Genomic DNA, 17752 nt, shown 5'->3' with positions numbered 1-17752 from the left:
TAACACTTACAAACTTGAAATTTAGCGGGTAGGCTCCTTATAGATCGTAGACATTCGCTAAGAACGAATTTTACGAAACTCGACCCCTAAAGGAGTAAAACGGGGGTTGGAAGTTTGTATGAAAGTCCTATGTTTTTGAAGTAAGCTACTTGAAATTTAAAATGTATACTCTATAGATGGTGAAGAGGTATCCAAATAATGTATCTTTAGAAATAAATTCTCTTTTGGGGTTAAAACAGGGGATGGTAGATTGACTCATTCATCACGAAATCTCCGAAACTATAAGAGCTACAAATTTGATATTTGACAGGTTGGTTTCTTATAGGGCGTAAACACCCGCTAAGAACGAATTTTACGAAACTCGACCCCTAAGGGGATAAAACGGGGGTTGGAATTTTGTATGAAAGTCCTATGTTTTTGACGTAAACGACTTGAAGTTTAAAATGTATGCTCTATAGGTGGTGAGGAGGTGTCCAAACAATGTATCTTTAGAAATCAACTCCTTTTTGGGGTTGAAACGGGGGATGGTAGATTGACTCACTCATCACGAAATCTCCGAAACTATAACACCTACAAATTTGACATTTGGCAGGTTGGTTTCTTATAGGGCGTAGACACCCGCTAAGAACGAATTTTACGAAACTCGACCCCTAAGGGGATAAAACGGGGGTTGGAATTTTGTATGAAAGTCCTATGTTTTTGAAGTAAACGACTTGAAGTTTAAAATGTATGCTCTATAGATGGTGAGGAGGTGTCCAAACAATGTATCTTTAGAAATCAACTCCTTTTTGGGGTTAAAACGGGGGATGGTACATTGACTCATTCATCACGAAATCCCCAAAACTATAACAGCTACAAATTTGATATTTGATAGGTAGGTTCCTTATAGAGCGTAAACATCCGCTAAGAACAAATTTTACGAAACTCGACCCCTAAGGGGATAAAACGGGGGTTGGAAATTTGTATGAAAGACCTATGTTTTTGAAGTAAGAGACTTGAAATTTAAAATGTGTGTATCCTCTATAGATGATAAGAAGATGTCCAAATAATGCGTCGAAATATATATATAAAAGAGAAAGGTCAATGACTCACTCATCACGAAAACTCAAAAACCGTTGGATGGTCCATCCATCCAGAATGGACAAAGATGAAATTTAGCAGGGAGGTAGATTATAGTTAGTAGACGTCCGCTAAGAACGGATTTGGCGATATTCCACCGCTAAGAGGGTTTAATTGGGGTTGATAGTTTGTATGAAACATATACAGCAGCTATAAGTTCGCCTGATAGGTTATTTATACTGCAGCCTGAAAATGAAACTAAAAATGTGATGTATAGAGAGGTTTTATAAAAATAAGTATTAAATTATACTAAATTGTGCCTTTTAAAAAGTTACTCAGTGTGATAAGCATTTCAAGTGACTGAAATAAAAATAATAATTTGTGTTAAACATCTTGAATTCATATCTTCATAGCCACGCGGACGTAGTCGCGGGCAACAGTTAGCGTATTAAAAAACAAAGTCCCCAAAAGTGTATGTGATCGATTCCCTCAAAATCTACTGAACGGATTTTCATGCGGTTTCACCAATGGAGAGATGATAATAGCTTCAAGAGGAAGGTTTACGGAACGGCTAAGCTGATTTTGATGAAAGTTTGCCGGGACAACTTTGTGACACACTGATTTCAACGCGGGCGAAGCCGCGGGCACAGCTAGTTTATAATAAAGCAAAAAATATTCCCCGAAAGTTTTTTCTTTAATTATCAAAATATTTTTTTAATTCACGAAGCAAAGTCCGCAAAATATTTTACGTATACACGGACTAACCGCGTTTTCCGACGAGTGTGAAAATAAACACTACATTCTGTATTAACATAATATTTTATTCAAACAGTTAAAATAAATAGAGATGGGACGAATTAAATTAACTCAGATTTCGGAGATTTTTTTCACTCGTTAATCTGATACGATTTCATAGAAATATCATGGAAGTGATACTTGGCTAATGGACAACCTTAATTAGATTTCTCAAGGCTCCATGAATAGCTTTCTCTACCTTTGTCGTATCTTGTTCAATTATGAATAATTGATTTAAAGTACGCGAAGTTTGTATTACGAATGAGATGACTTGACTTCAAAAAAGATTCCCAATTGAGTTCGTTTCATTACCAGAGCTATTCATATTTTCATAATTTATTAATAATATAATATCTTACATAATGGATTTCTAATAAAACCAAGAAAGTAGAACTAATGTAGTGATAAAAAAACGCCATTCAAATGGCCTTAGTAGAAGCCAATGATTGAGAATTTAGTAATGGGGATGTATGAGCATGGCTTTAAGTTCCAACCATTTTCCTACATGCAATAGAGGCATTTACCCAAAATATTATTTTACACGACATTCCCTATTTCCACTTACCCCTTACAACATAGAGAACGCTAAAAAATTCATTTTCAAATTCGTAATATAAGCACAGATATATCACAACCATGACAGGAGTAGAGTCGTTCCCGCAACTAAAAAAAAATATTTTTAAATTGCGCCTCGTTGATTTTGATTGCGTCCGTTGTTAGTGAGCGGCACTCGACAACTAAAAATTTTGAACCAAATTCGTACGTAAAGATAGTTCGCTGGTTGGTAAAATTTTCGTTCGAAATTTAAATTGAAATAATATACGAACCTAGTCTACTGAAAAGTATAATATTTATTATTAATAATACTATTAATAATTTAATTATTAACAAGCGAGGTCAATATATTCATTTACTTTTATTTTCATTTACGAGTAATAATATTATACATACTGAAACCAGAGTGACTTAATTTTATATATTTGTATAATATTGTATTATTATTATAATTGTATATATTTTTATTGTGATTTATTTTATTTTTATTTTATTTTATTAGGCAATCAAATATTTATAACAATATTAAGTATATTTACAAAAATATCAAATGTATTAATATAATTAGTAGTAATCGCAGTGTAAACACGAGAAGGAATAACAAAATTGTAACTCCAAGTTACCGACTGCGCAAAGTAAGCGTCTCCTTTTTAGGCTATGGTATTTGCATGTATAATGAAATCCCACAAACGATATTAAAATTGTCTAAAAAGAAAAAAATTAAAGTTTGCATTAAATAAAAACTAATAGGTAAATATTTAATTATACATAATTATTTGGTGTAGAATTACATAAATGATAAAGATGTGAGGACTTAGTGATGCTATATTTCATGCAAGATATTACAATCTTTGTATAAAAACGGGTTATATATTTTTTAAAAGAATAACTGCGAAGTTTCTTTCCAGTTATTATCGGCACAGCTAATGTGTGAAACTTAGACTATGTATGTATTTATTTAGTCATATATGTAGGTATGTATGTAGTTTGTTTGTATGTATGTGTATGTATTATATAACATATATTTTTAGTTCTATTGCGCTACTGTCCCCCAAGATGACACCATCATTCACTTCCATGGGTAAATTGGTGGTAGATATCTCTTTTAGATATAAGTTCGCCCTTGCCAACTGTCTTTGCATTAATATTTTGTATGTCTTTTTAAGTGCAATAAAGAATATATATAAGAAGAATTCCTTAAGTTTCTAAGCTAACAAATTACTCGAAAAGCTTATTTTGTAATCCAATGGTCTACTTCAAGTAATTACTCAGACAAAGTCGCAGAGGTCAGGAATATTACATTTTAAACCTAAAATTAAGAGTCGAGCCAGAGATTATAGCCATTCATCATAGCGGAATTTAATATGTCATTCTCTAAGTTCATAATTTTTATATCTTCTGACATTTTGAATTATTTATTGCGTAAGTTTGCATCGCATTGTACAATCCTTCGTTAATTGGTTTGAAACAACTTAAACAGTAATGTTCATTATTCTTTGTATAGATTGTTTTAACTAAAATTACTTCATGTACATTATTTATTTATTAGTACTGTGTGGCTACGGTACTAAAGAATATAGCAACCCCCTCTCTTCCCGTGGGTGTCGTAAGACGCGACTAATGGATAACACAGTCCCGCTACCACCTTGGAACTTAAAAAGCCGACCGGTGGCGGGATAACCATCAAACTGCTGGCTTTGAAATACACAGGCCGAAGACGGGCAGCAGCGTCTTGGGTGCGACAAAGCCAGTCCTGCGGTCACCAACCCGCCTGCCCAGCGTGGTGACTATGGGCAAAACACATGAGTTCACGTTATTTTTGGCGTAAACTGTGGAGGCCTATGTCCAGCAGTGGACTGTATAGGCTGTAATGATGATACATTTATTTATAAGTGATTATTACTTGGTTGATATATAGATTTAAAAAAAACTATGAGTATGTTATATGTCTAACTCTACGTGTTTCTAAATTCAGGTTCAAAAACTGTTGTTAAGGGTTCGAAAACACAAACAATACACAAGTACTAACGCCCAGACCATTTTTTTTTTCATTACCTGAGTTAGGATATGGCGCGATGAAATGAAATTACAATATTTAAATAATAAAACTGTTATACGAGATGGTTGATACAAGACTGAATTAAATTTATAATATAATAGTCAAATTGAAAATCGATGAGTTGATTGTTCTTGCATTCCATGCATTATTTCTTCGTAAGCTGAATTTACGGCATGGTACTATTTTTTTTCCATGACCGGGGATTAAATTTGCAACCAAAAGTCAGTGCAAAGGCCAGTTCCGTTATGGCTGAGTAAATGTGTCGTCAATATCGTTTCCGAGTTTTAATCGAATATCTCACGGCGTAAATTATACAATATGATCATTAAATAATACATTATATTTAAATATTAATTATTTAAATAACATTTTAAATAAAATAAATAAATATCTACACAATACACACACGGTCGTCTGTTCCTAAAGTAAGCAACTTAATGCTTGTGTTATAGGTAACAGCCGACTGGTATAGCTACATTTATTTTTCGATAAACATACTTATAAATAATAAATATATAAATAAATATTTATAAATAAAAATATGAAACATATATCTATAAACTAAATAAAGAAATGCTTATCTCATGTGACATCACTGGTCGACTTCATATAAGCCGCTAGCGCTTAGGGCGCTATAAATTTTTGCGTGTTATTGCCAATTGTTGTGTGAGCAAACGAGGTCTCCCTTTGTGTAACAAAGTAATTAAAATGGCGTTAAACTGTCCTATATTACGTGATAACAAAAACTGAAGCCTAAATATAAAATAAATTTCTTTAATAAATTGTTTTGAACGAAGCGCTCACTGCGTAAATTTTGTTAAAATACACAACGTATTTGTTTTATTAAATTTACAACATCCAGGGGCTAATCTAAATTGAAGATGATTTTGTTGAAACGTCATGCATTATTATATTGATCTCAGGGGCTCTAAATTTTATATGATGTTGTTGAAACATCATGCATTACGATCTTAAAGGCGATTAATTACATAACTGACTTCAAATCGACAGCCCTGTGACTGCGTAATTAAGGTTAGTTCTGGTACGACACTGATTTTGTTGGGACGTTATGACTTTTTTTGCTGTGAAGTAGCATTTGAAGTAGCATTTTTAATCTTATTGAGTAGGTTTTCTGAGTATGATTGTTTGTTAATATTGGACTTAATGTGTTTGTGTGTTATAAAAGTCTGAGAATAATGCTTTCTTTTGATATTGCAGTTGACGAAGTGTACTAATTTATTAAATCGAAAGAAATCTTTACTCTAAACATGTGAACAAAATATACAATTTTAAATATAAATACATTTCTAAATATAAAATACCTACTAGCTGTGCTCGCGACTTCGTTCGCGTGGAATAGTGACTACATGTTCAACGTGATTCTTTGAATTAGCATAACTTTTTTATTTATGGACTGATTGACGTGAAACAAATACTAAATGTTAAGCTGAACTTGCTACAATATAATAATAAAAACCACATCTAAATCGGGTAAGCCGTTTCTGAGATTAGCGTACACAAACGCACAGATAAACAGACAAAAAATCTGACAATCATTGTTTTGGGTGCCATCTGCTTTGATAAAGGTCCCAATATTTAATCTCATATATCTTAACTGTACAGCGTCCCTTCACATTTTTATTATATGTATTGATTGATAAAATATGTAGGCATCATTTAATGTATTAATTGTCTCTGTCATTTATAAAAAAAATATATATTAGTACTAGCTGTGCCCGCGGCTTCGCCCGCGTTGAAATCAGTTTGTCACAAAGTTTTCCCGGTAAACTTCCACTGAAACTCTCATCAAAATCGGTTTAGCCGTTCCGTAAACCTTCCTCTTGAAGCCCTCGCTCTATTGGTGAAACCGCATGAAAATCCGTTCAGTAGATTTTGAGGGAACCAATCTTTTGGCGACTTTGTTTTATAATACACTGTTGCCCGCGACTACGTCCGCGTGGTTATAAAGATATGCATTACTATTAAGCTGCTCACTCTGAGTAACTTTTTCAAACGCACAATTTAGAATAATTTAATAGTTATTTTTATAAAACCCCTCTATACACCACATTTTTAGTTTTATTTTCAGGCTGCAGTAGATATAGTATAGATAGCCTTTCAGGCGAACTTATAGCTGCTGTATATGTTTCATACAAACCATCAACCCCAATTAAACCCCCTTAGCGGTGGAATATCGCAAAATCCGTTCTTAGCGGACGTCTACTAACTATAATCTACCTCCTGCCAAATTTCATCTTTGTCCATCTTGGATGGATGGACCATCCAGCGGTTTTTGAGTTCTCGTGATGAGTGAGTCAGTGACCTTTCTCTTTTATATATATAGATTACGATGTATTAGTTGGACACTTTCTCACCATCTATAGAGCATACAATTTAAATTTCAAATCTCTTACCTTAATAACATAGGACTTGCATACAAACTTCCAACCCCCGTTTTATTCCCTTAAGGGTCGAGTTTCGTAAAATCCGTTCTCAGCGGATGTTTACGCTCTATAAGGAACCTACTTGCCAAATTTCAAGTTTGTGCTGTTATAGCTTCGGAGATTTCGTGATGAGTGAGTCAACTTACCATACCCCGTTTTGACCCTAAAAGGAAGTTGATTTCTAAAGATGCATTATTTGAACACCTTCTCACTATATATAGAGCATACATTTTAAATTTCAAGTCTCTTACTTCAAAAACATAGAACTTTTATACAAACTTCCAACCCCCGTTTTATTCCCTTAGGGATCGAGTTTCGTAAAATCCGTTCTCAGCGGATGCCTAAGTCTTATAAGGAGCCTACCTGCTAAATTTCAAGTTTGTAGGTGTTATAGTTTCGGAGATTTCGTGATGAGTGAGTCAACCTACCATCCCCCGTTTTAACCCCAAAAGGGAGTTGATTTCTAAAGTTGTAACTTTAAATAATGTATTATTTGGACATCTTCTCACCATCTATAGAGCATTCATTTTAAATTTCAAGTCTCTTACTTCAAAAACTTAGGACTTTCATACAAACTTCCAACCCCCGTTTTATCCCCTTAAGGATCGAGTACCGTAAAATCCGTTCTCAGCGGACGTCTGCACTCTTTAAGGAACCTACTTGCCAAATTTCAAATTTGTAGCTGTTATAGTTTCGGAGATTTCGTGATGAGTGAGTGACCTTTCGCTTTTATATATATTATAGTTTAATTCGAACAAAGTATCAGACGGACGCTTAACTTAACAAACTGTTAACATTTATAATAAGTAAAATTCGATTAATTTTAGTAACGCTCGGAAGGCTTTGGTTGATGGTAATTTATTATTTGATGGATTTTTTTTAAAAACTAACTTAATTTTGCGGTTCAACGATTGACATTGTTTCCGAAATCCTTTATAGAACTTTCGTTAAATGGAATGTAGTAATGGAATTGAGTTGTGTATCTGAATTGATATGCGAATGGAAAAAAACTTAATAGTAAAAAACCGACTTCAATTATATCGACAAGTAATACGACAATAAAACGTGATGAAACAATAGTCAAGTAAATACGCATTATCAAAGATTACTCCAAAAGTTGTAATCAGATCTCGATGATATTTAAATGTGACCACATAATAAATTAAAAATCATCAAAATCGGTACATCCAGCAAAAAGTTATGTGGATTTTCGAGCGTTTCCCTCGATTTCTCTAGGATCCTATCATCAGATCCTAGTTTCCTTATCATGGTACCAAACTAGGGATAACTCCTTTCCAACGAAACAAGAATTATCAAAATCGCTTCATAAACGACGGAGTTATCCACGAACATACATAAAAAAAATATATATATACGGTCGAATTGAGTAACCTCCTTCTTTTTTGAAGTCGGTTAAAAAGTAAGTCTATCTGAAAGTGTAATTAAATATTTTGAATTAATAAAGATTTCAATATAATCTTTGTTACTGATCACATCTTTTTATATCGTTCTAAAATATTTTATTTATTATCTAAAATCGTTAATTCATCATTACAGCCTACACAGTCCACTGCTGGACATAGGCCTCCACAAGTTTACGCCAAAAATAACGTGAACTCATGTGTTTTGCCCATAGTCACCACGCTGGGCAGGCGGGTTGGTGACCGCAGTACTGGCTTTGTCGCACCGAATACGCTGCTGCCCGTCTTCGGCCTGTGTATTTCAAAGCCAGCAGTTGGATGGTTATCCCGCCATCGGTCGGCTTCTTAAGTTCCAAGGTGGTTGTGGAACCTTGTTATCCCTTCGTCGCCTCTTACGACACCCACGGGAAGAGAGAGGGTGGCTAAATTCTTTAGTGCCGTAGCCACACAGCACAAAAAAATCGTTAATTATTTACTTAGAAATGTTATTTAAAGAAATACTAGAGATAAAGGTAGAAAAGGGTAGAATCGCTTCTAGTGTACCAAATTCCGTCGCCACTGTGTAGTTAGTTAAACTCTTAAGACAGAACTTAAATTTCTATTAACGTGACTGATTTTGTTGTGACTGATGAAAACTGACTTAATAATAATAATAGTTTTATTTCAGACAAATTCCATACAATCAAACAGATCAAATCAATACAAAAATAATTAATGAGGAAACAGAGAAAAAATAAACATAGGTAAATAATAAAACATAGGATTTTTATATCAAAATACATATATATACAATTTTCGTAACTGATCAATATTAATAAACTATATACAATATATATAAACTATTTAAAAAAAAAGAGAGAAAAAAAATTAAAATATTTTTACACTGAACAAGGCCATATCATGGGTGGCCTTATACAATTTTCGTAATAACAAAAGAAAAAAAAAGAAAATTTTATTTTTATTTCACCTCTCGACCGATCGTCTAAGATTCTAAGACAAACTTAATTTAATAAAGAAACAAGGTTCATTAAAGAATTGTTAGTCTGTTCATATTTTTTTAATTACTACAGACTATTTTATTAAAAGTAAAAGTTACAAAAAAAATATCGCGAATTAAAAACTTTTTTTTAAAGATAAAGAGCGCGCTTATCTCACTTTAAAAACTTTAACAGGAACTCGTAAACAAGGAAAATGCGCGGTTTCTTTCGTCCATAAATTTCGAGAAACAACTTCGTAAGTCAAACTTTTTTACAAATTAGATTATTGCCGTCCTCGTTCTGAATGTATCGTTTTATTTTATTTAAGTAACAAAACAACTTGAAAATTGAAGATCTGAGCTGTTTATTAGGAGAGATGATATTCTGACTTTAAGAAATTGGCATTCTTTTTGACTTAACAGCGAAACATCAATAAAATATTTCCTCTGTACTAATAGGCTGGCTTGTTGTTTGTCATGGCTGAAGATCGTTAGTTAGTTAATACAATAATCGAAGTTCAATCAGCGAAGAAGCCTTTCTTACAGGACATGTTAGGTTACTAATATTTTTTTTCATAACAGCCAATAGTGCAATATGTAATATATAAATAATGCAATATACACACGGTCGTTTGTTCCTACAGTAAGCACCTTAATGCTTGTGTTATAGGTAACAGCCGACTGGTATAGCTACATATGTTTTTCTGATAAACATACTTATAAATAAACTGCTGTGTGGCTACGGTACTAAAGAATATGCCACCCCCTCTCTTCCCCTGGGAGTCGAATGAGGCGACTAAGGGATAACACAGTTCCGCTACCACCTTGGAACTTAAAAAGCCGACCGATGGCGGGAAAACCATCCAACTGCTGGCTTTGAAATACACAGGCCGAAGACGGGTAGCAGCGTCTTCGGCGCGACAAAGCCAGCTCTGCGGTCATCAACCCGCCTGCCCAGCGTGGTGGCTATGGAATAAACACATGAGTTCACGTTATTTTTGGCGTAAACTTGTGGAGGCCTATGTCCAGCAGTGGACTGTATAGGCTGTAATGATGATGATGATGATGATGATGATGATGATGATGATGATGATGATAATATTACGTTTTCTTTTATTCCAGGTTTGATGGTGATGAAACGACGCTATAATTATGTGAACTAGTAACGAGAGTCACGATGTGTTTCCGGGTTGTATACGCCCTCATCATCCTCTTCGCCACAGGTGAGTTTTGTATATTTTTACTTATGTACTATTATACTTTAACCTTTTACGTTCTCCTATTCTCATGCGCCTACTATGGTTGTTGTATGGAATTGGTCGTCTGCGTTGGTGGGTGCTCGCTTGCGGTAGTATTCAAACTCAATTTCAACATTAATACAATTTAATACGTAAGTAAAAATAAGGTACATAAATGTGTGCTTGTACAATCGTCAATGAGAATGAAGTGAGCGGGTCGCCGCAGCGGGCGCGCCCGATGCATCGGTCGACGTATGCAAATGTGTGTGTGACACACACTTGCAAGGCGTTAACAAGTTGCCGCCCCAGGAACGAAGTTCTGCTGATCCATCACTGGCAGCGGGCACAGTCTGTTGAAGGCACGTCGTACAGATCCCGAAGTGGTAATCACATCTGCTACTCGAGCCACTCCGTCAGAACCGGGATAAATATGTGTCACTCGTCCCAGACGCCACTGATTAGGAGGCAGCCGGTCATCCTTGATCAGCACCATCTCGCCAAGGTTCAGTTGTCCGCCTTTTCTTTGCCATTTTTGCCTCTTCTGTAGTTCTGTTATATATTCCATATAAAAACGATTCCAGAAATGAGTCTTCAGTTTCTGCATTCTCATATAACGTGAGAGTGTATGTAGTGCAGCGGTTTCTTTGACCTCAGGATTCGGGAGTGACGTAAATGTTCGTCCAATTAAAAAATGAGATGGAGTAAGAGCAATAAGATCAGATGGATCTAACGACATCGGAGTAAGAGGTCTTGAGTTTAAGATGGCCTCGATATGTATGAGGACTGTGTTCATTTCTTCATAAGTTAAATTAGCTAAAGACACTACTCGCTTTAGGTGGTGTTTGACAGACTTTACGGAACCCTCGGCTAATCCATTAAAATGGGGGCTATACGCTGGGTAAAATTTAAAATTGATTGAAGTTTCTGCAGCCTTAGAAGCTATATAATCAGAACTTTGTTTTAGGAATTTTGCGAGCTCATTGCAGGCACCTACAAAATTCGTACCATTGTCCGAAAAGATGTTGGCGGGCTTACCCCTACGGGCTATAAAACGATTAAGTGCGGCTAAAAAACTGTCACTAGTTAGGTCGGTGACAAGTTCTATATGTACTGCTTTTATCGCCAAACATATAAAAATACACAAATATGATTTTATTAGCTTGCTACCTCTTCCTTTTCTATTCAAAATCATAACTGGCCCGGCGTAATCTACGGCTGTGTTAATAAACGGGAATTCAGTGTATAAGCGCTGAGCAGGGAGATTACCCATAATTGGTTGTGCAGTTTTGCCAGAAAAACGACAGCATTTTATACAATTACGAACTGTTTTTCTTGCAAGGTTTCTGCCACCTATAATCCAAAATTGTTGTCTTACTAAAGCTAATAACAGTTGCGGTCCAGCATGCAAAAAAGCTATGTGATAATATTCAAATATTAAGTTTGCGATTTTGTGTGATGAGTGGAGCAATATGGGATGTTTAGTTTCATAACTATAGAAGGAATTTAATAGTCTGCCTCCTACTCGCAATAAGTTGTCATTGTAGTCATAAAATGGATTTAAATTAAGTAATTTATTTTTTGCAGGTAACTCTTTTTTATTCTTTAATAATATATATTCTTTAGGAAAATCCTCTTGTTGAGCAAATCTACATAATGATTTTAATGCTGATTTTAGTTCATGAACCTTTAAATACCCACTAAGTTTATTATTTGGATTATGACAGTTGTGTATAAATCGTTGAGCAAAGGCTATGATTCTCTGTAACTTTCCTAACTTTGAAAAACGTTTAATAAAGTCTGAATGGAAGGTGAAATGATCATTTTGTTTTGATGTTAAATGACATTGTACTTTGAGCTCAGGTAAATTTAGAATTTTTGAACCGGTCGGTTGAGCAGGCCACTCTGACTGATTCTGAGAAAGAAATAAAGGGCCTGACCACCATAACGAACAGTTTGCCAATTGCTTTGCATCTGCACCACGTGACCCAATGTCAGCTGGGTTCAAATGCGTTGGTACATAGCGCCACATGGACGCTTCTGACATGTCAAGAATTTCCTGAACTCTATTGAAAACGAATGGTTTTAGTAAATGACTTTTTTCAGATTTTATCCAGCCAAGAACAATAGTGGAATCACACCAGTAAGTATAACTTTTTATATTTAATCTTAATGAACATTTTACCTTTTCAGCTAACCTTGCGGCGAGCAGCGCACCACACAATTCTAGTCGCGGGACCGTTGCAGGTTTTATTGGAGCTACTCGACTTTTTGCAGTTAACAAGTTAATTGTTGCCTGGCCCTTAACAGGGACAGATTTAATATAAACACATGCTGAATATGCTTGCGTTGATGCGTCGCTAAAGGCATGAATTTCGACCTCAAATAGAGAGTAATCAGTTAATACGAATCTTGGAATTTTAATGCTATTTATGTAAGTTAAAGAATTAACAAATTTGTCCCAATCACTTTGTATTTCCACTGGAACTGTTTCGTCCCATGAGATTTTCAATGACCATAATTTTTGCAAAATAATCTTTGCTGTTAGTATGCATGGATTAATTAATCCTAAAGGATCAAAAATTTGTGACATTACTGATAATATGTGACGTTTACTAATGTGTGTATTTTCTTTTATATTAATTGAGAATAACAGCTTGTCTTCTTTACAAGACCAAAGAAAACCTAAAGTTTTTGAACTGTCCCTCTGACTAAGATTAAGTAACTCTTCGTTGCTATTTTCATTAACAATTTTATCAATTATATGTGGACGATTAGAGTACCATTTACGCAAATGAAATCGCCTACTTTCTAGCTGTTGGATTACACCTTTACATATATTTATTAGCTCGGCCTCTGATGCTGCTCCTGTGACAAGATCATCATAAAAAAAATCGTGCTGTATGACTTCAGATACAGACTTATTAGTACAATCTAAACCTAATTGTTTCAAGCATCTAGTTGCAAGGTAGGGAGCAGAGGCGGTGCCATATGTAACGGTGTTAAGTTTGTATTGTTTGAGTTGCTCGTGTGGTTCAAATCGCCACAATATCTGTTGCAACTGACGCTGTTCATTGGTTACGTTAATCATTCGGTACATTTTCTCAACGTCCGCAGTAGCAACATATTTATGCTGACGAAATCGTATTAAGATGCTTATGAGATCGTCCTGCACGGTAGGACCTACCATTTGTATCTGATTAAAAGATAACCCAGATGTCGTCGCTGCGGAGGCATCAAAAACGACACGTAATTTCGTTGACAGACTGTTTTCACGAAGGACACCATGATGTGGTAATAAATTTATGTAAGTATCATTTTTCGGACATGTATTCTCTGTCATGTGACCTAAGCTTATATATTCTTTAATGAATTCACAATATTTCATTTTAAATACAGGATCTTTTGAAAATCGGCGCTCTAAAGACAGAAATCTAGATAATGCTTGTTGATAAGAATCACCAAGTTTATCGGGAGATTCACTTAAAGGAATCGTCACAACAAAACGTCCGTCAGAATCGTAAGTATAGGTATCTATAAACTGTTGCTCACATTCTTGTTCCTCTTTGGATATATGCTTACGTATTGACACTGCTTCAAATTCAAAAAATTGATTTAATTGTTTATCAATGTTTTGATCAGATGATATGATAGCATGATTGCAATGGACTGTATTTGAATAACATTGTGTTTGTGCAAGACCGGAAATTAACCAACCAAACTTGGTTTCACTTAACGTCGGCTTGTTTTTTCCTAATGAAATGTTATTGGAGCAAAGCACACTCCAGAATATATCTGCGCCAAGAAGCATATCTATCTGAGATGGGTAAAAATATGTGGGGTCGGCTAAAGTAATCCCCTTTGGAATTATTATTGATTTACAATCAACTTGCGTAATAGGTAATAATTGTGTGATACTTGGTACTACAAAACATTTAATTTCTTCTTTGTACGTGGAATTAAGCGATGATATAATAACGTTACATTGTTTGGATAAGCATGAAGTTTGACAGTTCAACCCTTCAACTAATGACGAGATCGAAGTGATTGGTAAGTTAAGTTTATCACATAAGTTTTTTGTAATAAAACTAGACGTGCTGCCATTATCTAACAATGCGCGTATAGTATGTTTTTTACCATTATAGTCAGTAGCTTCGATCAAAGCTGTTGACAACAACACACATTTTTTATCGATAGCTGACAAGGCTACATTATCATGTAAAATTTTATTACATTTTTGAGTTTCAGGTGGGCTGTGCGGCGACGGCGGCGTCGACTGCAGCACTGAAGAAGACATCGACGGTGGGACTATATTCGGCGGCGGCGCGGACGGCGACGCAGAGCAAAGAACTATATTATTATGTGCAGTGATCGATTCACTTGGTGTGTGTGATTCATGTGTATGTAATAAGCTGTTTATTTGCTTATTACATACTCGACAAGGCCCTATTTTACAGGTATTTGTGGTATGACCTTGACGTAGACAGTTCAAGCACAATTTAAGAGATTTCGCTTTTGACATTCGGTTCTCTAACGAAAAAGACCTAAACTTTAAACAACGATATATAGCGTGATTATGTTTACATAACGGACAAACATACGGTTTATTTATATGTGAGGTGTTGGGGTTGGAGGTCACTACTAATGATTTTTGACGATTATTATAAGTGACGTCACTGTGTCTACGTTTCGTGTGAGTGTCCTCCATGGTCTCCAACAGATCAGCTTGATTTTTTAGGAAAGTAATCATATTCTCAAGTGTCGGCAAATCCTTCAGCGTGTTACGGTAAGTTTCCCATTCACGGCTTGTGACAGGGTCTAACTTCGTAGAAATAATATACACGATTAGTGCGTCCCAGTGTTCAGTAGGCAATTTCAAAGTTTTCAAAGCTCTAAGATTTTTATTTACGATGTCAATAATGTTACGTATCGCTTTAGAAGACTCTTTAGCTATTGATTCAATATTAAAAATCGATTGAATATGATTTGTAACAAGCAGTCGTGTGTTATTATATCGATCACACAAAAGATCCCATGCTACGTCATAATTAGCAGCTGAGAAGTCGAGCGAGCGTATGACTAATGCTGCACTGTCTTTTAAAGTCGCGCGCAAATAATGAAATTTATGTATTTTAGGAATGGAGTTATCATTGTGCACAAGAGAAATAAATGTATCACGAAATTCAAGCCAGTCATGATTTTGTCCCGAAAAGGTAGGTATAGGTATAGTAGGTAATTTAAGTTTTGGCCCACCTCCATGCACAGTACTAGAACCTGGCATCGAACCGGAACCGGTGGCGCCGGGCTGTTCGTGCCGCGCCAACAACTCTCGGGCAAGCGCGATGCTCTGGAAGTACTGGGACTCAAAATTCTCACGTTCTGTGAATTGGTCCTCTGGAATTTCAGATACATTTTCAAGGTTAGATTGAACATCATCATATTCTGAATAAAGTTCTTCTATTTTAGTAAGGCGAATGTTGAGCTCGTTAATTAAAAGTGATGTTATCGTATCTGAGTTTTTAAATGAATTTAAATAATTTTTAAAAAGAGTAAGCTTAGCCTTAAATGTTGCACGCCTTTTTACTAAAGTTTTAGGGTCCATTATGAGTTATATGATATGTATTATGTACTTACGAAATCAGTATAAACTGTAAATAAACACAAATAGAAGTAAGGCGTAATTAATTAAAGAAAATATAGAAAAATACTTAAAAGCAATAATGAAGAGAAGCGAGGGTTCAGTAAGTGTGCGCAGCTAGGTAAAAAGCTAAGCGTGCGATGCGAGTAGCCGACAGCGCCTTCGGCTGATGCAATACCGGTCGGCAACCAATTCCGCACAGCAAGTGGGTAGGTAGCGGCAGTAAGCGGTCATGCGGCACAATCGCGATCGACTGAAATGCGTAATAGCAATAATTACCCACTATTCGTTAAACACAATCCACACACAAAACGATTAATCCAAATCAAAACCTCTGAAATAGACAAGACGTGTATGAATATAATAAATAGATAATTAAATGCAATTTATTTGCATTAAAATAATTCTTTTTATTTTAATATTTTAAATTTGAAGTAAAATGAAAAAATAATATGAAGCAGTAGCTACTTTAAAATAGATAATAAATAGGTCGGTTTATTTTTATGACTATATAAATTATTTTTTATGTCTGCTCATCCCCAAAGGGTAAGAAACGTGACTATTAATACCTTAAGTATCTACTGGTGTAGATATAAATAATTCGGAAATTAAATGAATAAGAACTTTTGATTAAAGAAGTGATTTTAAAAAATATATGAAATAATAGATATTAATAGGGAAATAATTGGAACGAACTTACAATAACGCCACCCGATATCCTTACTATATTATGCACTTCAAATTTCAAGGTAGGTGCAAGGTCGTATCCAATCCAGCATAGGTAACTTTCCGTTGCGAACACGCCACGTCGATTCGCTCGTTTCCTTTATTCCAAATCTTTATGAATATGCACTGATTTTTTCTTTAAAGCATCCGGCTCGAAGGACCAAAATGTATGGAATTGGTCGTCTGCGTTGGTGGGTGCTCGCTTGCGGTAGTATTCAAACTCAATTTCAACATTAATACAATTTAATACGTAAGTAAAAATAAGGTACATAAATGTGTGCTTGTACAATCGTCAATGAGAATGAAGTGAGCGGGTCGCCGCAGCGGGCGCGCCCGATGCATCGGTCGACGTATGCAAATGTGTGTGTGACACACACTTGCAAGGCGTTAACAGTTGTATTGCAGCGGTAATTGAGTGGTGTGTTTAATTTTATCAGAATTACTGTTTTGAAGTAAAAACTTCTTTAAAATCATTGTGATTTGAAACTGTATAAAACAAAAATCGGTCATGGTAAAGAAAGAAACACATAAATGTACAGGAGAGAATGAGATAGAATATAATACTGATCAAAACGTGACCTTATTCGTTGACGTTAGATAATATCGCAACGGCCTACCTTTCTACGACTTTTTTAGAAGTTTCGCTTTTGCCGTTTGTAAATTGCTCACGGTACACTTTTTTTTTTTAATTTACAACCAATGCAAGGAAACTATAATTATATCACTGATTTATTTACAATTCACAACCTAAGAAAATATTTACGGATAGTTTTGGTACAAATCACGTCCGCGTGGAATTGTGCCAATAATGCTTCCCCGTTGAATCGCCCCGTATATTATGTAT

At 35.2% G+C, this 17752-nt stretch overlaps 2 protein-coding genes across 2 annotated transcripts; both read right to left on the bottom strand.

Annotated features, from left to right (window-relative positions):
* Positions 1–10674: 10674 nt before the first annotated feature.
* LOC123658440 lies at positions 10675–11469 on the bottom strand. Its single transcript, XM_045593866.1, has one exon. It carries the CDS (start codon positions 11338–11340, stop codon positions 10837–10839), a length of 504 nt encoding a protein of 167 aa, XP_045449822.1. The 5' UTR covers positions 11341–11469; the 3' UTR covers positions 10675–10836.
* Positions 11470–11863: 394 nt separating this feature from the next.
* LOC123654738 lies at positions 11864–16146 on the bottom strand. Its single transcript, XM_045590625.1, has 2 exons — positions 12743–16146; positions 11864–11897 (listed from the first exon to the last, which is right to left on the bottom strand). Exons 1-2 carry the CDS (start codon positions 16144–16146, stop codon positions 11864–11866), a joined length of 3438 nt encoding a protein of 1145 aa, XP_045446581.1.
* Between the last annotated feature and the right edge of the window lie 1606 nt (positions 16147–17752).

Source organism: Melitaea cinxia, chromosome 1 (assembly GCF_905220565.1).
Source record: "Melitaea cinxia chromosome 1, ilMelCinx1.1, whole genome shotgun sequence".
In the NCBI taxonomy this organism is placed as follows: Eukaryota; Metazoa; Arthropoda; class Insecta; order Lepidoptera; family Nymphalidae; genus Melitaea; species Melitaea cinxia.
This window is presented reverse-complemented; position numbering and strand designations above follow the sequence as displayed.

Excerpts from the sequence above, each read along its gene's own strand:
- LOC123658440 (XM_045593866.1), bottom strand. The coding sequence starts at position 11,340 with ATGAACACAGTCCTCATACATATCGAGGCCATCTTAAACTCAAGACCT.
- LOC123654738 (XM_045590625.1), bottom strand. The coding sequence starts at position 16,146 with ATGGACCCTAAAACTTTAGTAAAAAGGCGTGCAACATTTAAGGCTAAG. Across the intron at positions 11,898-12,742 it reads GGTGCGCTGCTCGCCGCAAG|GTGGCAGAAACCTTGCAAGA; the intron begins GTTAGCTGAAAA and ends TTTGGATTATAG.